This window comes from Rhinatrema bivittatum, chromosome 2, assembly GCF_901001135.1.
Source record: "Rhinatrema bivittatum chromosome 2, aRhiBiv1.1, whole genome shotgun sequence".
Classification (NCBI taxonomy): domain Eukaryota; kingdom Metazoa; phylum Chordata; class Amphibia; order Gymnophiona; family Rhinatrematidae; genus Rhinatrema; species Rhinatrema bivittatum.
Genome location: NC_042616.1, coordinates 777,708,127 through 777,727,414, shown reverse-complemented (window position 1 = coordinate 777,727,414; position 19,288 = coordinate 777,708,127). Strand labels below are relative to the sequence as shown.

The 19,288-nt window shown below is 44.7% G+C and overlaps 1 protein-coding gene across 1 annotated transcript in view; it reads left to right on the top strand.

The window, feature by feature from the left end:
* TMEM71 (transmembrane protein 71) overlaps window positions 1-19,288 on the top strand; it is a 132,499-nt gene that overhangs the window by 95,133 nt on the left and 18,078 nt on the right. Inside the window, exons 6-9 of the mRNA XM_029592047.1 lie at window positions 7,020-7,180; window positions 9,397-9,529; window positions 14,275-14,347; window positions 19,135-19,196. Coding sequence (XP_029447907.1) covers window positions 7,020-7,180; window positions 9,397-9,529; window positions 14,275-14,347; window positions 19,135-19,196 — 429 coding nt within the window. The remainder of the gene's footprint in view (window positions 1-7,019; window positions 7,181-9,396; window positions 9,530-14,274; window positions 14,348-19,134; window positions 19,197-19,288) is intronic.

Here is a 19,288-nt window from a genome sequence, read left to right as displayed (position 1 = left end):
AGTTCTGCAGACTTTTAAAAATAAACACACTACCTACTGCTACCTTATTGACTGACTAAAAATACAGTCTAAGTTGTTTATTCACTGCCTACCTACTGCTACCTTATTGACTGACTATTTAAAAATGCAAACAGTCTAACTTGTTTATTCACTGCCTTTCTGACTACTAAAGGCACAAACACACAAACACACTAAATAATATTCCCAAATAGTTAACATTGCCCCAATACTTTTAAAAAAGACAATGTCCCAAGCAAAAACTTACTGATTCCTTTCAGCCACCAGCAAGGTGATCCTCTCCTCTCAGTGTTTCCACTGGAATCCCGGGTGCAGCCAGCCTGATTTTAAAAGACCAGCGAGAGCCCACTGGACCCCAATGGAAACCCCCCACTTTAGGGGTGAACCCATTCTAGGGAGCCTTTCCTGCGCAAAGGAAAGGGAACTCTCCCCGGGTGTAGCCTGCCTGTTTCTACCCTCTGACCCATGTTGAATCACTGTTCCATTTTTTAAATCAGCCTCGTTCCATGCCAAGCAGTACTCTGAGTGCTTTCTGGCCTACCTGTCTTTTGTCAAGATTATTCTCACACTAAAGTCCCTCGGGATCCCGTGTGTAGCCTTCCTGTTTCTACCCTCTGACCCATGTTGAACTGCTGTGTAGGGGTGAACCCATTCTAGGGAGCCCTTTCCTGCTCATAGGAAAGGGAATTCACCCTAGGGCTCTTGTTTGAATATTTGCTACTACCACCAAAATTGGCACCCGCAGATGCTCCTCTCCACCCAGGCATAGTTCATCATGTTTCAGGTCCTAGCACTCCTGTTAGACTCCCTGGTCCCTGTTTCAAGACGGGTCGGGTGCACAGTATGCACAGTTGACAGTCCCACCACATGCTGAGCCTCGTCTTGTCTTGCCTCCTTGTCTTTCCCTTATGAAACCACAGGGACCTGACTACCTCGCCTCTGCCAGCCTGTCTTGCCCCTATCAACTTTCTGCCACTCTGCCTTGCTGCCAGTCACCAGATGACTCACTCAACTCCTTGTGGTGTTCTTGCCACTATCATGGTTCTTCAATGTGTTGGTACTAGCTTTCTGCTTGCTATGTTCCCCTTCATTGTGCTGTAGGATGTCAATTCCACTTGTCGTGCCGCTTTGCCTGTCGTGCTGCCTTCGAGGGTTCTTGCATCTGTTATCGGTGCTCTCTATTGAAGCTGTGGTGTGTTTTTGACATTCTCACTGCACTCTTGCCACTTCTGTTACCCCTTTGTACCTTTACAGTGCCTTAGGCTATTCATGGCACTTTGGTGCCACTTTGCCACAGTCTAAGTACCTTGGAGCTCTTTTGTTGTTGTGATGATTGCTCCCCAGAAGTTTCATCAAAATTGATAATAAAACCCCAATTCTGCAGCCAAAAATAGGCTGGAAATCCTTCCCCCATTGACTTTAATGGGAACCGAAAACATATTCACATATCAACGTATCGGATTCTCCATACGTCCGAATGCAACGGAAATGACCCCTGACAAATACGTATCACGAATGGAACAAAATCTTTTGGCTGCACATCCCTAGCGGCAACGCAATCGGGCCTATCCCAGTTCCCTATCCCCCTGTCTATTCTTCCTCCCTTTTCTCCTCTCCTCCTCATCCCCTAACCCTCCAAATATTAGAATTTTTTTTTAGAACTTACTTTATCTTTGCTGATTAAGTAAGTTCTGTACACTGGCTGACTGTCGGTGCGTGCTTACCCGAGACAGGGCCTAATGGATGCTGTCCTAGCCAGCCCCCAGCCTGCCCCTTTCACAGAGCCCGGCACTTCTGGGCGTACCGGAAGATACACGCGTGGCTGGGCCATTTTGAAAATGCGCTCGGCGCGTATACGGCCCAGCCACGCATGTTTTCCCGGTATTTGAGTGCTCCAGGTTCTGAAAATTCACCTGTTTATTTAGAAGTCGCCTATGCAGAATCATGTCAAAGGCCTTACTGAAATCCAAGTACACTAGATCCAGTGTTCTCTCTTGATCCAACTATCTGGTCACCCAATCAAAGAACTTGATCAGATTCATCTGAGAAGATCTTCCTCTGGTAAAATAATGCTGCCTTGGATCTTGTAGATAATGCCTTCTCTAAGTCCAAATCCTCTTCTTGCCAAGTAGACTCTTGCCCATTTTGGGTTATACATGCTTTACAACCTCAATTTCTAGAGGATCTGTGTTCCTGTTATCACCCAATTTCTAATGTGCCTAACTTTTATTGAAAATGTAGCTTTTTCTCGGCTTTGTGAATTTTTGAATGGCATTAATAGCTTAAATCCCAATCAATGCAGTATTCACTGCTTTCACAGAACAGAGACTGTTTTACTTTCTTTGTTAAATTGTATGGTGTGTCATTAGATAGAGCTAAAAGTGTGATCTTGTTAATACTGGACATCTCTGTGGCTTTTTATATGGTTAACTATAATATACTTCTGGATTGGGTTGTTATCACTGGGGGTCAGGGAGTGGGTGGTGAGATTGTTTAGGTCATCTCTCTCTAATCGGCAGCAATGTTTTATGTTGGGGCACAGTCTATGTCATCTTGGAAGGGGGTGGATAAGGGAGTCCTGCAGGGATCTGTGCTCGCCCCTGTTTTGTTCCACATTTATTTGGCACCATTCTGCACTATTCTAGCCTCCTGTAATTTTAATTTTAAAATGTAAGCAGATGATATATATATATACAGCTGCTTTTTCTAGTTGATGGCTCTTTAATTTCTACCATTATCACCATGTTGAGTTGTTTAGATGCTGTCAGTAAGTGGTTGAGTGGTAGCTGTTTACATTTGAATTTAGCCAAGTCAGTGGCTATGTAGGTTGCTCACAGCCCAGTTCCTGAAGAACTTCTGAATATGTCTGTTGCTGATTTTCCTGTATCTTTTGTTAAATCAGTGTGTGGCCTGGGTTTCATTTTCGATTCACAGTTGACTTTTAAACCACAGCTAGGGATGTGCATTCGTTTCATCCGTTTCCTATACAAGCATGTAATATGAAACGTATGAAACAAATGCACATCTAATTGGCATGTAATGGGAAACGTATGAAACGAATTAAATGAATGAAATTAATGCATATCCCTTGTTATTAAGTCTTTTTTATTAAAGTTAAGATTTCTTAGGCATCTGAAGATTTGAGGACAGTTGTTCATGCATTTAGTTTAACTACGCTGACCTACTGTAATTTCTTATATGTTGGTCTCCCTAAATTTTCTATAAAGGCTTTACAGCTGCTACAAAACACCACAGCCTTTTGATTATGGGTTGTTCTATAAGAGAGTACATTTCCCCTGTTTTGCAACAGCTATACTGGCTCCTATTATAATAGAGAATGTATTCTGAGATAACTCTTCAGGGTGAAGGCCCATTGGCTTGGACAAATTGCTTCACTTACATTCCATCTCGCTCTTTGCATTCAGCTGATCATCAATTGCTTGTTGTTCCATCATTTATAGAGTTACAGCTTTATTCAACACAAAGCTAGGCATTCAACATTAATGACCCTCAGATTATGAAACAAGTTACTTTGTGAAATCTGTGCCATCTCCGAGTATAAGATTTGCATAAAAAGTTAAAATCATATTTGTTCCATTTAGCACTTCCCTGAATATTTGTGGATATTTTTAAGCATTTTTTAAAATATTGTTTGAGTATTTGTTGTTGGTTTTTATCTGTTTTATTTTAATGTCTGTGTTTTCTGAACTCAGTTTAGAACTGCATGCAGAAAACACACATAAAAAAAGTCAAAAACTGTAAATAAATTGGAATCCAGAAACTGCATTAATATCTGTTTTAACCACAATTCCATTAATGTATTTACCACAGAGGTCAGACTAATTGGCTTATCATTCCTGGCTTCCTCCTTACTTCCATTTATGTGAAAAGGAACCACATCCACCTATCTCCAGTGCTCCAGAACTACTCTCAACTCTAAAGAAGCATTGAAAAGGTCAACCAGCAGATCTGCCAGCACTTCCTAGGTTCCATTAATAACCTCGGATGTGTCCCATCCAACTCTCTCACTTTATCTAATTCTTGTTTAGCTAGCTCCTTACAAACACAGTCTTCTGAAAATCATTTGAGGTTTACCTCTCTTCCAATCCTATTTGTTTCCATTTTCGATGGTCCTGCTCCGGACCTTCCTCAAGGAACACTGAATTGAAATATTTGTTAAGCAATTCCACTTTTTCTTATCAGCCCTGACATATTTCTCCCTTTAACCTCCAAATCTCCAAATGTCAATTTTACACATCCTCCTGTCACATCATCTCCTCTCAATGTGGTTAGAAGTGGCTGCATTGAAGGTGGGCAATTTTCAGATTCACATAGAAACATAGCAAATTAAAGCAGAAAAAGACCAAATTTCCCCCTCTAATCTGTCCAGTTGCTATACTCCCAATTTAGGTAGATGAAAACACAATTTCCCATATTCAGCCCAACACCAGTTAACCACCTCCTATATTGCTTGCCTGAATTTTTATCCCTGTTCCTACCATTGCCCTCCATATAAGTCTCAAGCATGCTTAGAATCTGCCAAAGGACTAACCTTCACCGCCTCCAGTGGTAGGCCATTATAGGCCTAGTCATCTTACTTTGTGACTCTTAAAAGGCTAGCACTACATTTAACAGTCGGGTCCCCTACTATATTTTATTGCTAAACTGTCTAATAATTCATACAGCTATCAAAAGTAGCAAAGACATTATGCAAAATATCTGGCTTGCCCATGTTCATTGCAGTTTGGACTTTAACTAAAGTCACATCTTGGAGTCGGATGCAGCTACAACACTGCTGTGAGAGTCTGTTGGATTTGTGGACCCTTGAGCCAGCTGGGACAGATGTAGCGCACTGTGGGAAGGCCCACAGTGGAGGTCGGAGCCGGGAAGTGGCACAACACAGGAGACCAGATGAATCTTCACCACTGGAAGCCAGAGGTCCCCCCATGAGGAGCCTGTGAGGACCCGAGCTGCTTGGACTTACGTGAGGTCTCCTGCGGGCAAGTATCAGCAGCAGAGTCCCGGAGTCTCGAAGAGAGAAGAAGCCGGAACCAGGAGGCCAACAGGAACTTCACCACTGGAAGCCCGCGGTCCCCCCGGGAGGAGCCCGGGAGGAGCCCAGGAGGACCCGAGCCGCTTGGACTTAGGCAAGGCCTCCTGGACGATGCGGAGCAGGATACCTGAGGTCACGACAGGGTCAGAGCCAGTGGACGAGCCGTCAGAAGGCGTAGTCAGAAGCCGAAGTCAGAAGCCGAAGTCAGTAGCCGAAGTCAGAAGCAGGAGCAGCAACTAGACAACTCTGAAACAGAGAGAACCTCATTGCAAGGCAAGGAGACGCTTGTTAAACCAGTTTAAGTACTGGCAGTGTCTGACGTCACGTCCAGAGGCGGAGCAGGGTTTTCCCGCGCTGGTCCCTTTAAATGGCAGAGCCCCTGCGAGCGCGCGCGCCTAGGGGGCGGGATGAGCCCAAATGTCGGCGGCGTCTCCCTTGCCGAGGGGACGCCGCAAAGAAGCCAGCCAGCCTGACCAGGCCTCAACGATGCTGCTGCTGCTGCAAAACGTCCCGGGGTAGGTGGGGGACCGGCCCGCGGACCTCTGCGGGTCGGGCGCTTAACAGGGTCTTAACTGTTGCTCTGTACAAGTTACCCCTATGCTACTTCTATGGCCTGTGGTGCCATTAGGTCAGGGCAGCCAATTCCAGTCCTCAAGAGCCAAAACAGGCCTGGATTTCAGGATATGCATAATGATTATGCATAAGATAGATTAATATGCAATGGTGACAGTGCATGTAAATCTATTTCGTACATATTCATTGTGGATGTCCTCAAAATCAGACCTGGCTGAGGCTCTTGAGGGATAGCAGAAGCATGACCATCTCTGCACAAGGTCATTCTTCTGCTATCATTTCACTTTTTGCAAGTAAAGATTCTTTGTGTTTATCCCATAATTTTTTTGAAGTCCATTATTATTTTAGCTTCCACCACCTGTTCCGGGGGGGGGGGGGGGCATTCCAGTCATAGATAAAATGCTTTTTAACTGAGGAAGTTGCTTTGAAAATTGTCCTGTACGTGAGTCAGAGCTGGGTGCACTCTAAAATCCTGGCTTTCAGGCTTTACACAGTTTCTGCAAGGTACATCGGCCCGTTAAATAATGTGCTTGTAACATACAATCTGGCAGATTCCTCCTGCTTCTTTGGGTTTCCAGCTCAATCAGAACTGGCGCTGGGATCTGGCCCCATGAGCCTTCACTTGAATCTATGCCAGGGTAGGTTTCTTCGTCGAGGCTACAGCTTCTCCTAACTCACCTGGTGGCTGGATTCAGGGGCCATGATTGCAGGGCTCCGGAAAAAGCGCCGGGGCATGGCCCCCCGGCCCAGGATTGTTGGAGGTGGATGGTGGGGGAGGGAAGAGAGGGTTGTAAAATAAGGGACAAATCCCCAGTTAGTTGCGAATGAGGGCTCATGGCACCCTTGATTCTGACTGAGCTGGATGGACAAAAGAACAGGAAGAAACTACCGGATCAAAAACAAAAAGTCCAATCCAAGTCTCTGAAGAGCTAGACTCATTTGTTGGCCTGGGTTTCTATCCCAATACCAGTCGGGATCAAGGCTACTTGTCTTCAGAGATTTTAGGGAGCTAAAAAGCCCAAGGAGTTACAACTGCAAGCTCATACCCACTGGTCTCTCATATTGGATACTATCGCCAACAAAGCAGTAATGATATTGTATCCATTTTTGCCTGCTCATTTTTTTCCCAGCTGCAATAGAACATTACATGTATTTTATTCCGATGTTATTTTCCATGCTGGTACAGGCCATGCAGGCAAAAGTATCAATAGTTGCCAGGATAAGATTCAATTTTACAGCACTTAAAGCAAAAGTACCTGCATTGATCACATATATATATATATATATATATATATATATATATATATATATATATACTGCTCTGGCTTCATGTCTTAAACAGGATATTTTGTAAGTGGTTATTCCTTTCTTTCAGATATTAGTGAATCATCTTCTGAACAGAAAGACTTCACATCAGGAAGTGGAACACCAGTCTCTAATGAATGTCTTGCTCCTCCTATTCAACTTAAAAAGAAATTTCATTGTTCATCTCCGGAGTCGCACATCAGGATACAAAACATTCCAGTAGTGAAAGAAGTGAGTTTTCTTCTTATTTTATTTTGAATCTTAAAATGATGCATTTTAGGAAATAAAAAAATGTGGGTGCACCATAGTACAAAGTAAACAAGTAAAAAGTTTCCTCTCATTTTGTGTCTAAGGGGAAAATGCTTAGTATATAGATAATACATTTATGCCAGAAAGAAAACAAATCTAGAATCGCATGGCAACTTAAAAGAGCGTGGTTTCTGCTACCTCTTCCCCCCACCACTGCACTGCTCCCCTTCCTCCTTTGAGTCTCCTCTCAGCACTCTTCCTTCCCTTCAGTTGTGCCCGTCTTTCCTCTCAGCTCACCCCCAACCAAACTTCTTCCCTCCCTCCAGCATCAAACCTCACTGCTGCTCTTTCCCCTCCTTTCAGCCTCCTCCTCCCCAAAACATTCCACCCCCCAACTACCCTACCTCTTTCTTTCAACCCGCATTTCCATCTTACCCCCTTCCCCCCTCCACATTTTGTCCTTCCCTTCAGCCTCTCTTCACGCCAGCATGGATGGATCTCCCCTTGACCCGAGCCCAAAGTGGGCTCGGGTCAAGGGGAGATCCTCTTGGCCCTGCTGCGAGAGCAGTGGCTCCGTGTGGCCCAAGCTCTGACTGAAACAGCAGAGGAGGATCCTTCTGCCCACGGCCCTGCATCCATAGCTGAGGCAATTCCGCAGCTGGTCTGACTCCTGACCCCACCAATAATGATCGCTCGGAAGACCAGGGGACCCTATCATCCCCCTTTTCTGTAACGTTGTTCTTTAAGCGCTACTCTTTGCCTGCAGTGGACTGCCGTGGAAGGAGACAACTTGCCCTGCTGTCTTGGTAATGAGAAAGGGGCTATACCCGGTGGTCTTTCCTAACGCACCAGCCAAGGCTCCTTCCCTCTTAGCCTGGGCCCTGAAGCAGCGGCAGCTACAGCTCTTTCCCCCTCCCCCCGGGCAGTGCCATGGTAAGGACAGAGATAAGAATAGCAAGAAGGGAGGGGGAAAGAAAGGAGTGAGATGCACTTGCCATTAATATCCGCTGTCCCCATGAAGAAATGGTGTCTTAGAAATGGCCAATGTGCCTATGTTATGGGCTTGTATGCCTGTCTGCTAATCCCCGCCTGTGATGTCAAGTGTCACAGATGGACAAACCAACAGCAAGCATGCTTGCCAGCATAAAACATGCTAAAAAATAATGGAGAAACCAGGAAAAATGTGCATGGCAGCCATAAATTTGTAGATCTTACCGGACAATTTTCTAGCTCGTCTACAGAACAAGTTGTCATAGTGGATAACACATTGAAATCGTCGGTGCAGTGTGCTGCGGCAGTCAAAAAAGCAAACAGAATGTTGGGAATTATTAGGAAAGGAATGATGAATAAAACGGAAAATGTCATAATGCCTCTGTATCGCTCCATGGTGAGACCGCACCTTGAATACTGTGTACAATTCTGGTCGCCGCATCTGAAGAAGGATATAATTGCGATGGAGAAGGTACAGAGAAGGGCTACCAAAATGATAAGGGGAATGGAACAACTCCCCTATGAGGAAAGACTAAAGAGGTTAGGACTTTTTAGCTTGGAGAAGAGACGACTGAGGGGGGATATGATAGAGGTGTTTAAAATCATGAGAGGTCTAGAACGGGTAGAAGTGAATCGGTTATTTACTCTTTCGGATAGTAGAAAGACTAGGGGGCACTCCATGAAGTTAGCATGGGGCACATTTAAAACTAATCGGAGAAAGTTCTTTTTTACTCAACGCACAATTAAACTCTGGAATTTGTTGCCAGAGAATGTGGTTCGTGCAGTTAGTATAGCTGTGTTTAAAAAAGGATTGGATAAGTTCTTGGAGGAGAAGTCCATTACCTGCTATTAAGTTCACTTAGAGAATAGCCACTGCCATTAGCAATGCTTACATGGAATAGACTTAGTTTTTGGGTACTTGCCAGGTTCTTATGGCCTGGATTGGCCACTGTTGGAAACAGGATGCTGGGCTTGATGGACCCTTGGTCTGACCCAGTATGGCATTTTCTTATGTTCTTAAGTTCAGTGACTCTGTTACCAATACGTTAGGGTACGTAGGTCGGGTGAGTAAGATGCACTGCAATTCAAATCTTTCTTTGTAATCCACCTTATGCCTTTTCTAGAAAAAAAAAAAAGAAGCAGACTATTCAATGGAAATAAATGAGGGATTATCTTTTTTGAGTAATGGTACATTTTTTTATGATCAGAATGACTTCCTATCAGAGACCCAGCCTGCAATTCTTTGCGATGCCTTGCCCACCATGCGCCCAAAGATAAGAGTACGGTGTTCATCCCCTGTATCATTCATCAGGGTTCAGAAGTTTGTGTCTAGAGAAAGAGGTGAGTTGTCACTTTTTTCTTTTTGCCTTGTTTTACGGCATATCTTTACGGTTCTTTCAGCTTTAGTTTGAGCATAGAACAAAAGCAACAAACAGGTCAATACAGTAAGGAGCGGTAGGAAGAGCTGCATTAGTGCTGGGCGTACCCGCGGTTGCCGCACGCACAGTCCAGCTCACCTACGCTCGATACTGTATTTAAATTGCTTGCAAATGCAAGCCGCGTCCAAGAAGCGTCCGTGAAGCGTTAGGCCCGCGCAACCCATTTTACTGTATAGAGCGCTATACAGCGCCTATACAGTAACCTGGGTGTGCGGGCCTAACACTTCACGGACACGCTGGTATCTGTCATTTCAAATGACATTTGAAATGACAGGTACCAGGAAGTGGACGGTTCTCCTACGCTCGAGATTGCCAGTCCTCTCTCCCCTCCTCCTGAAGCAAGGCGCGAAAAGCAGCCTTGCTTCGGGAGGAGGGGAGAGAGGACTGGCAGTGTAAAGCAACGACTTACTTTTTTCGCAGCCCTCCTCCAGAGACGGATATCGGTGGAGACGGACATCGGCTCCCCTGCCTTGCTTCGGGAGGAGGGGAGAGAGGACTGGCAATCCCGAGCATAGGAGAACCGTCCACTTCGTCGCTACTTTTTTTTTTTTTTTTTTTCGCTTTTTCAGTTTTTTTCCGCTTTCGTTGCTTCGGGAGGAGGGGGGAGAGGACTGGGGCTACCCCGGGGACCAGCACCCATTGACGCGGCCAGGGCAGGTGAGCGGGGGCTGGGGGAGAGTTTGCCCCTACCCTTACCCCTGCCTCTAACGTAGGGGTAAGGGTAGGCAGTAAGTTAGCAGGTTAAACGCGAGGCAAAACGGCAGGGTAAAAAAGCGATAGTCGGGCGCACGTTACTGTATGGGAGGGAATAGCTAATTCGATCGTTTACATCTCATATACATGCCGTGGGCGGAAGGGGTTACCTGGTGATTTAAAGAGGCGGTAAGAATCGGTTAAAGGGGATTGTGTATCACAGGAAGGGCTAACGTGGCCGGAAAGTGAGTAGAAAGCGGGTTAGGAGCTGGGTAACCGCGGCCGCACTTTACTGGATTGACCTGAAAACTATTGAACGAACAAAACAAAGGTAGGATTTAAAGAACAGGAGACAATGAAGAGACAGCAATGCTCAAATTAGCTTTTTTCTTCTCACTTCTTTTCTTACATATTCATGCAGCCACATCCCTACCCACAGAGTCATTGTAAAGAGTGGGTGCAATAAAATTGTGAATGTTACTATGCAAGTTTGTAGGGATGTGAGAATAGGATTTGCGGTAAATGGCCCCCAAATAACACGCATCGCTTAAAGGGGCCATTTCCATTTGAGTCTCCCTCAAAATGGAAAAGAACTCAGGGGGGACTCCATAGACTTCCTGTTCCAATCCCCCCCACCCCCTCGCCACCCCTAGCAGAGGCCTTAGTAAAAAAAATATTATTAATAAAAAAGAGAAAGTCTGGTATTGGCTCTCCCCCCAACTGCTCCTGTTCAAGTAAAATATCTGTCCTCCAAAGCCGGAGCCCCCACATAACTTACAGTTTGACCTTCGTGGTGGAGTGGAGGCCTGGAGTGCCCCCTAGACTCTGGGCATGGTGGCGGCCATTTTTTAAAATGGGCCAGCTGGCCAGGACCGGCTTTTTCCCCTATCACGTGGAAAATGGCTGCAGACAGGCCCAAAGGTTAGAGGCACCGCGAGCCCCCACTACACTACCTGGAACAAATTGTAAGTTATGTGGGGGGGGGGGAGGAGGCCTGGGGAATGGGAGCTCCAGCCTTGAGGGCAGATTTTTTTTATTTGAAGAGAAAGCTTTGAGGGTTAGGGGTGTCGCCAACACTGGACTTTTTAAGTTTAATTAATTATATTTGTGTACTATGGCTGCCTAAGGGGATGGCGCCAGGGTGTGTGTGTGTCTATGGAGACCCTTGGAGTTTTCTTGTCACTTTGGGAGGGAGGCGGTTTATTCAAGGCCATTGGGTCCTTTAAGATGCAGCCCTGGGAGCATATGTAACTCCCCAAGTCTCTTGACTTGTATGTCTTGTTTAGCTTGTAGGGACTGTCTCTTATGTGTTATTTGTACAGCGCTGCATACATCAAGTAATGCTATAGAAATGTTAAATATTAATAGTAATAATAGGCAAGCTGCATTATTGTATTTGTATTGGATTTCCTATACATTAGCAATGTTGCATGCATTAGTACATTTTTTGCATGCAAAGCAGCAAATTTCAATAGGAGAGGATTTGGGGGAAAAACACACAACATCATCGAGATACAGTGATATTGCATGATAAAACAACATTTATTGTGTGATAAACACTGTTTTATGCATCTTATACCCTTATTGCAGCTTAGTAAATATAGGCCTTAGATTGCAAGCCTTCCGAGGTCAGGGACATAGCTACAGTACCTAAATGTAATCCACTTTGAAGTGCCTGAAATTCAGAATATAAATAAATAACCAGGTCAAGCTGGGCCTCATGGAGACTCCGCTGGAGCAAGGAGAGGGCAGACACAATCTCAGGAAGAATGGAGAGAGCACATTTACATGTTGGGTGCTTGGTAATTGTGTCTGCGGTCTGGAAGACTTGCAACGTAGCTTTTTACAGCAAGGTTTGGACTTATTGGGAGGAGTGGATTGTTATCATTCAACCATGAAAGATAGCTATTTTTGGTATTCCATAAAACTTTATTTTTATGGAAATATATATATATATATATATATAACAATATAACAGTAGATAATGATGCTGGTCGATAAGGACCCACTCTGCCCGGCTAAACTCAAGGTAACAATATGTCTCAGCTGTCAGTCATACAAGTTGGATAATCTTTATCCATCAGATTTTTATTATTTTTAGCTCAGCAGTTCCTCCAGCTAAATTGCAGCTAGGGGCTGGGCTCTTTTATATCTTTGCCCATGGGCCATGCCTCATGGCTGCTTCCAGAACCCTGCAATCCTGTGCTCGAAGTCTGGCCACTAAGCGTTGCCATTACTCAGTGACTGGGACTCCCTCCTCCCTGGGGACTGTGAGTGTTAATTCTGCAGCACCCCCAGCCCCAACTCTGCCCAGGGAGCAGTGTCCTGGCCTGAGAATCGAATCCAGGTCCTCAGCTTTGTTGTTCTCCTCTTCCCTTTGTCCTCTGAGTAGATGAGTATAAAAGTTTGCATACTTGAGCAAATATATCTAGGTTTTCCTCTCTCCCATCCATGCCCCCTTCATGACTTTTACCTAAACTCTCAATCCTGTTCTTTCCACTGCTCTCTGTATCTATCCCAGGCGTGCTTAAATTCCGTCACGCCTGCTAGTAGTTTCTTCCAAAACTGATAGGATACAAACCCGAAAGGTGAATTAAATCAATACATGCACTAACAATTCCCCAAAAGAAAGCACTGAGACATCAAAAGAGTCTACTTCTTAAAATATTATTTATTTATTTATGTATCTATTTATTTATTTATGTATTTATTTATTTAAAGGTTTTTGTTTACCAACATTCATAGGTACATCATGCCGGTTTACATCGAACAAAGTTAACAGGAAGAGAAAGTTACATAAAACAAGGGAAGTGGGAAACAAGAAGTTAAGGCTATACAGGCCTATTGAGATATATGGTAAATGCAGAAACATAACCACAGAGGCATTTCAGGATATATGGTAAACTCAGTAACATAACAAAAAAGGCATTTCAATAAACATGGTTAAACGCAGTAACATAACAATAGTGGCTTTTCCAGAAATATGGAGAATGCAAGAGCTAACAATATGAACACATGGTATTAGGGGGACATGGAGGAAGGGGAAGTCAGTTGCGTAGACACAATAGAATGGAGTGCAAAAGCTATTATGATCACATGGTCTGTGGGGGACATGGAGGAGAGAAGTCAAAAGAGAAGTTACAACGGAGTGGAATGAGCGTACGCGGGGGGGGGGGTGGCAAAAAACAAAGGTAAGTGCATATAAATTGGAAAAGGGATACGATACTGGGATGTGGGAAAGAAGTGTGGGGGATGGGTAAGACTTGGTTAAGGGTAGGCCTGTTTAAAGAGCCATGTTTTGAGTTTTTCCTTAAATTTCTGAGTACATTGCTCTAGCCTGAGATCGTGAGGCATGGTGTGAGGGCCTGCAATGGATAGAGCACGTTCTTTCATGGTGTTAAGGTGGGATAGCTTAGGTGAAGGGGTGTAAAAGAGTGCCTTTATGAGAGGATCTGGTTGTTCTGTTAGAGGAGTGAAATTGAATCATGTATTATGACCTTCATGTATGTTGGGACACCGACCGCACTCATTAATCAGAGTGACTAACGTCTTAGCGGAATGCATCAAAATGTATAATCAGAGGTCCTACATGTTGGGTATTATTTTTAATTTTTCAGTGTATAGCAGATAAACAACCCTTAGTTTAGAGTCTCTTCAAGAGCAGCCTGACACTGTATCGGTTTTTCGATATTTAGAACAGTTGCTTAGAAACATCTGTCAGCGTCTGGCACTTAAGAAGTATATCATTTTTAAAGTAGTTTATTCCAGACAACCAAACCCTCTCTGCAAAGAAGTAAAAAAGAATAATTTAACAATACAAATACATCATGCTAAGATATGCTAGTATTCCATAACATTTTCCTTGTGATACCTTATTGCTCAAATAAAGAATATGTGGTGCTCGTTTGGGCGAAAATAAATGACTGTTACTGTTTTTCACTTTCTTGTTTTTAGCCCCAGAAACCAACATATTGTGGAACCCGGTGATAATACTGTTTCTGTGCCTAGTACTGTCTATCTGTGCAAGGTAGTTATGCTACTTTTCTTCTTACTACAATAACACATGCCGTTGTTTTATTGATGAGAACGTTGGAAATTAGGAAATGGCAAAGGGATTTTTTGGGTTTTTATTTTTTACCTTATAGGCTTACCAGTTTAAATCTGGGCCGCAGGTCGGTAGTGAAGAAAAGTCGTTACCATCTGAAAGTTGTTTGGTGCCTTCTGTGAAAAGAATTTTGATTTCAGTCCAATTCCCAGTGGAGAAGTGGTCACATCATAAAGAAAATAAAAAGCCCTCATTGTCAGAATTTGGTGCCAACTGGCACCATTGCCGACCGTCTCAGCAAAGGGCACTTGATGTGTCGGAGACTTCTTTGAACTCGTTCAATTAATCCATGAAAAATAGAGGGTCGTAGATCTGGAGACGGCCTCTTGATAAGAAATTGGTAATGGTATCGAAAACCTTGATCAGAAGCAGACAGCACATTGTTGAGCAAAGGCCAAGGAGACTGAATTAGCCCTTCATCCTCTGATGTGGTCCCTCCAGCATAGCCTTGAAGCTCAGGGTCAAGAGGTTGTAAGGAAACCTGCACTGCCCCTGCACGTGCTGGGCCTCTTCTGTGGATCAGTGGAAGACGTTGGTTTTCGGTGCTGTCTGAAGCCTTTCGTGAATATTGCATTGGCAGGAAAAATTCATCAATAAATGTGTTAAAAAAAATGGTAAAAATAAGAAAGAAATTAGGCTATGGTATGTGTTTCAAGGCAGCTAATAAAACAGATAAAGAAATGGCCAGACCCATGCAGTGAGACTAGAAGTGAGGGAGGGGGAGGATTAGATTAAACAACTATTGCTACTGTGACATGCAGAGATTAGTCAAACAGCAGCAGTATGTAAGCTCTATAAGGCTGTGTTCTTGCGCATCCAGTATGCCTCTGGCTAGACTGGAGACTTTGGCTTGTATTTTGCAAGATTCCTGTGCCACAGAAATGGCTCAGTGCCTGGAGGGATATTACTCATGATATTTTTTTTTCTCAGGCTGCAGAAGAGTTATTCTAGCCAATTCAAAGAATATTCTGCTCTGCCTATGGAGACTTATGCTTTTTTGAACACCTAAATTTCACAGAATAGAGGCCATAAAAGTCCATACTCGAAAGCCCAGTGAGTGGCAAAGATACCGGGCTGACTTATTGTGGGTAATATTACCCAGATATTCAGCGGCACTGTTCCGGGTAAAGATGGTACTGAATATACTTGGATAAAGTTACCTGTGTTGTGATTCAATAAATGCTTACAGCCAGCAACCGAGGAGAAAAATCCTTTTGTTATTAAAGCCTAAAATCAACCTAATAAATGAAGGTTGACCGACGTGCCGCAAATGCGCAGTAGAGAGCAGCTCTACTGCGCATGTGCGGGCGAGCACGTCGGTCTTAGGCAGCGTCAGGAAAAAAAAAACATGGCGGCGGCGGCGGCGGGTGGGAGCGGGCGGCGGCGGCAGCGGGCGGCGGGCGGTGGCAGCGGGCGGCGGCGGCAGCGGGCGGCAGCGGCGGCCAGTAGCGAGGGAGGGAGGAGAGAGAGAGAGGGAGGGAGGAGAGAGAGAGGGAGGGACAGACTGAGTGAGAGGGAGGGAGGGAGTGGGAGGTATGGAGGGAGGGAGTGGGAGGGAGTGACTGAGTGAGAGGGAGGGACTGAGTGGGAGGGAGGGAGGGACTGAGTGAGAGGAAGGGAGGGACTGAGTGAGAGGGAGGGAGGAGTGGGTGAGTGTGTGGGAGGGAGGTAGGGGGTGGGGAAGAGTGAGGGGAGAGGGAGAATGAGGGAGAGGTGAGAGACAGGGATGTGAGTAAGTGGAAGGGGGAGAGGGAGAATGAGGGAGAGGTGAGAGACAGGGATGTGAGTAAGTGGAAGGGTAAGAAGTTGTGGAGCAGAGAAAAAGGGAGTGGAGGAGGGCTGAGGGGGAGGGGATGGGATGGGATGGGATTGAGAGAGGGTGGGGTGACTGAGGGAAGGGGAGAGAGGTGGGAGTGACTGAGGGAAGGGGAGGGAGGTGAGAGTGAGGGGAAGAAGGCAGTGGGAGACAGAGGGTGAGTAAGACTGAGTGGAGGAAAGGGGAGGAGTGAACGAGGGGAAGGGGGAGAGAGGGAGAAAAAGTGTAGAAGGGTGCTGTGTTAGAAAATGGACTGAAAACAAAATGTAATGTAGCCCGTTTTAACGGGCTTAACGGCTTGTAATATAATAAAGTATACCTGATAGAGAGAGAGAGAGACAGAGTGCCATGCATGACACCAGTACAGAGCTCTCTTTCAGATGATTTTACGAATACCAGGCATTATAAAGGGTTTACACTTCTTCACACCTCTAACCCCTAAACCAATAACTAGGTTACACAATTGTCAAAATATTTCTGTGACTGGTTATTTAATGAAAACAATTATTCCCAGTCAGTATGCAAATGCTTTCAATGTGCAGGATGAGCTTGCAGCTAAGCTGAAGGGTCAGCATTGGCCTTGGCGTATTCTAAACATAACACTGTAATACTGTGGCCCAGTAATTTTCTAGCTTATGTATTTTTATCTAGCATCTTCTCTTCTGTGGCGTCCGTCTGTCTAGCAAAAGCAATGCACAAAACCTAAGCAAAAATGCTATGGAATACTTAAGGTGTGGTATGCCAAAGTGTTTCACTGCCTCTTCACCGCTCTCCATCACAAGTCATGCCTGTAATAGGGCCCGGAGCACCCACATCACCTGGATAAAATTATCACCAGTAACTTGAAAGCATTTTCAGTGGCATGTTTACCTGGATGACTGCCGCTGAATATGCGCCCAAAGTTACTCACATAAAGTTACCTGAGTCACTGGGCTTTTGAATATTAAAAAAAAATTAAAAAAAAAAAACTACTTGGCCCATGCTACCCTGAAACCATCTCCATTCCACCTGCAAGATTAAATAAGAAGGGGCTCAATGGCCCACGATCTCCTCCTCCCTCTTGTTCCCCAAGCTAAAGAAAAATAGTGAGCAACAGTGCTGTGATTCCCCCCTCCTCCTCCATCCTCTACATAAAAAAACAGTCATGGGCCAAATCGCCATCCTTCCCCACCCCTCTCCCAAGCCCTCAAAGGTGTACTCAAAGCCCAGTGGGAGACGGAGAGGCTCTTACCTCGTTCTGCTAGACTGAAGATTAAATGCTGGTGCAACTGACAGCTCCCAACAATTAATATTCATGTATTCACCCTACCTTGGTGTGAATGGACCAATCCCCCGTTCACAACTCAGTACTGAACGAGGATTGATCCCTTCCTTGTCAGTGAGGTCTGCATGGGGATTGGGCCCTTCCCTGTCAAAGAAGGGACCAATCCCCATGCAGAACTCACAGCCTGGGAAGGAGCCAATCCCCGTTCAGTACTGGGTTCTGAACGGGGGATTGGTCTATTCTCCCCAGAATGGACGCCTGGAAACATGACGGCAGAACAAGACCATATGACCTATCCAGTCTGCCCGTCCGTTCAAGTAATTTGGCATTATAATTCCCATCACTCCCTCAGAGATCCCCTGTATTTATCTTGAATTCAGATACCATTTTTGTTTCCATCACTTCCACAGCAGAAGGAGGGAAGAGATTATCCTCTCCAGCTGGGCTTTGTGCACCCTTTTGGGGGTTTAGGAGATTTGTGGTGACTACTTTTCTTTAGTTTTGGGGGATGTAGGAGGGAGGGGAATCAAGCACTGTTGGAATGCCTGGGGAGGGGGATTAGGGAGATGGCAGGATTTGGGGGCCACTAGCCCACTGCTTTTTTTTTTTCCTCTACCTTATCCATTTGGCTGACCAAAGTTAGCCAGATAACTTTGTTCAGCTAGACCTGAATATCAGTGCTGCCCGGACAAAGTGAAACAGCATCCTGGGACTATCTCCAGCACCTCCTATGTCTTCCCTCTTTTATGAAGATAATGAATTGCCCAGAGAAACTTTAGCCAGGGAGTAGGCAGAAATATTCAGATCTTTGGGTTTGTCCAAGGGTTACCTGGATAAACCCTTTGAATGATGACCACTTAATATGCAATTGTTTAGACATCTGGGCACTATAGTTAGATGGTTATTTGAACTGAAAGGAGATTACACTACGAGGCTCCAAGGGTGTAGACTCAGGGGAAACGTCACAAAATATTATTTTCATGGGAAGGGTAATAGATGAGTTGAATGACCTACCAGAGTAAGTGATACAAACTAGGATAGCAATCGATTTTGCAAGGGCATGGGATGAGCAAGTAGAATCCTTAGTTGTAAAAAAAATAAAGAGATAGACTCAACTGCTAATTAAATCTTCTACTGTCTGGCAGACTGCAATTAAGTAAAAACTAAAATATAGTCGCTCACATAGCCAAGCCTTTCTGTCAGGCTACGTGCTTCTTGGGTTGGATTGGTGGTGGCAGGCTGCTATCTGTAAATGTCATGGAGACCTGGGAGGCTGGATATTCGGGTAATAACCATGCTGGTGTAGTGGCTGTTTGAATTATTGCTGGACTTGTGGTTAGACATGGAAAGGGAAGGGTGATTTGTGTGAAATAAACAGGAGAATCTTCTGTGCTCGGTTACCCAGGAAAATGGAGACAGAAATGAAGATGACAAACTGTCTTGGATAGGAGTGATATGCTACGGGTCGTCGTGCTCCGTGGCTTCGCAGTGTGCCCAGGAATAACTGGGCAAAATAGAGGGGTCATATGGGCTTTTTCTGCCATCATCTACTTTGTAACTACAGAATAGAAAAGAAGAAACCTTTGTTTGTTGCGTATTAATTAAACATTCCTTTTATTGTCATTTCAGGTGTGTTCTGGGGGGATTGTTCATTAGTTGGCTGGCCTTCTTCCTAGTCATAACTTTAACTTGTAAGTACAAGCTTTCTTCTTGTCAGATTTCATCTATTGTCAGTCATTATAAAATTCAGTCATTTCATATTTTTTTTCAACATATGGTGACC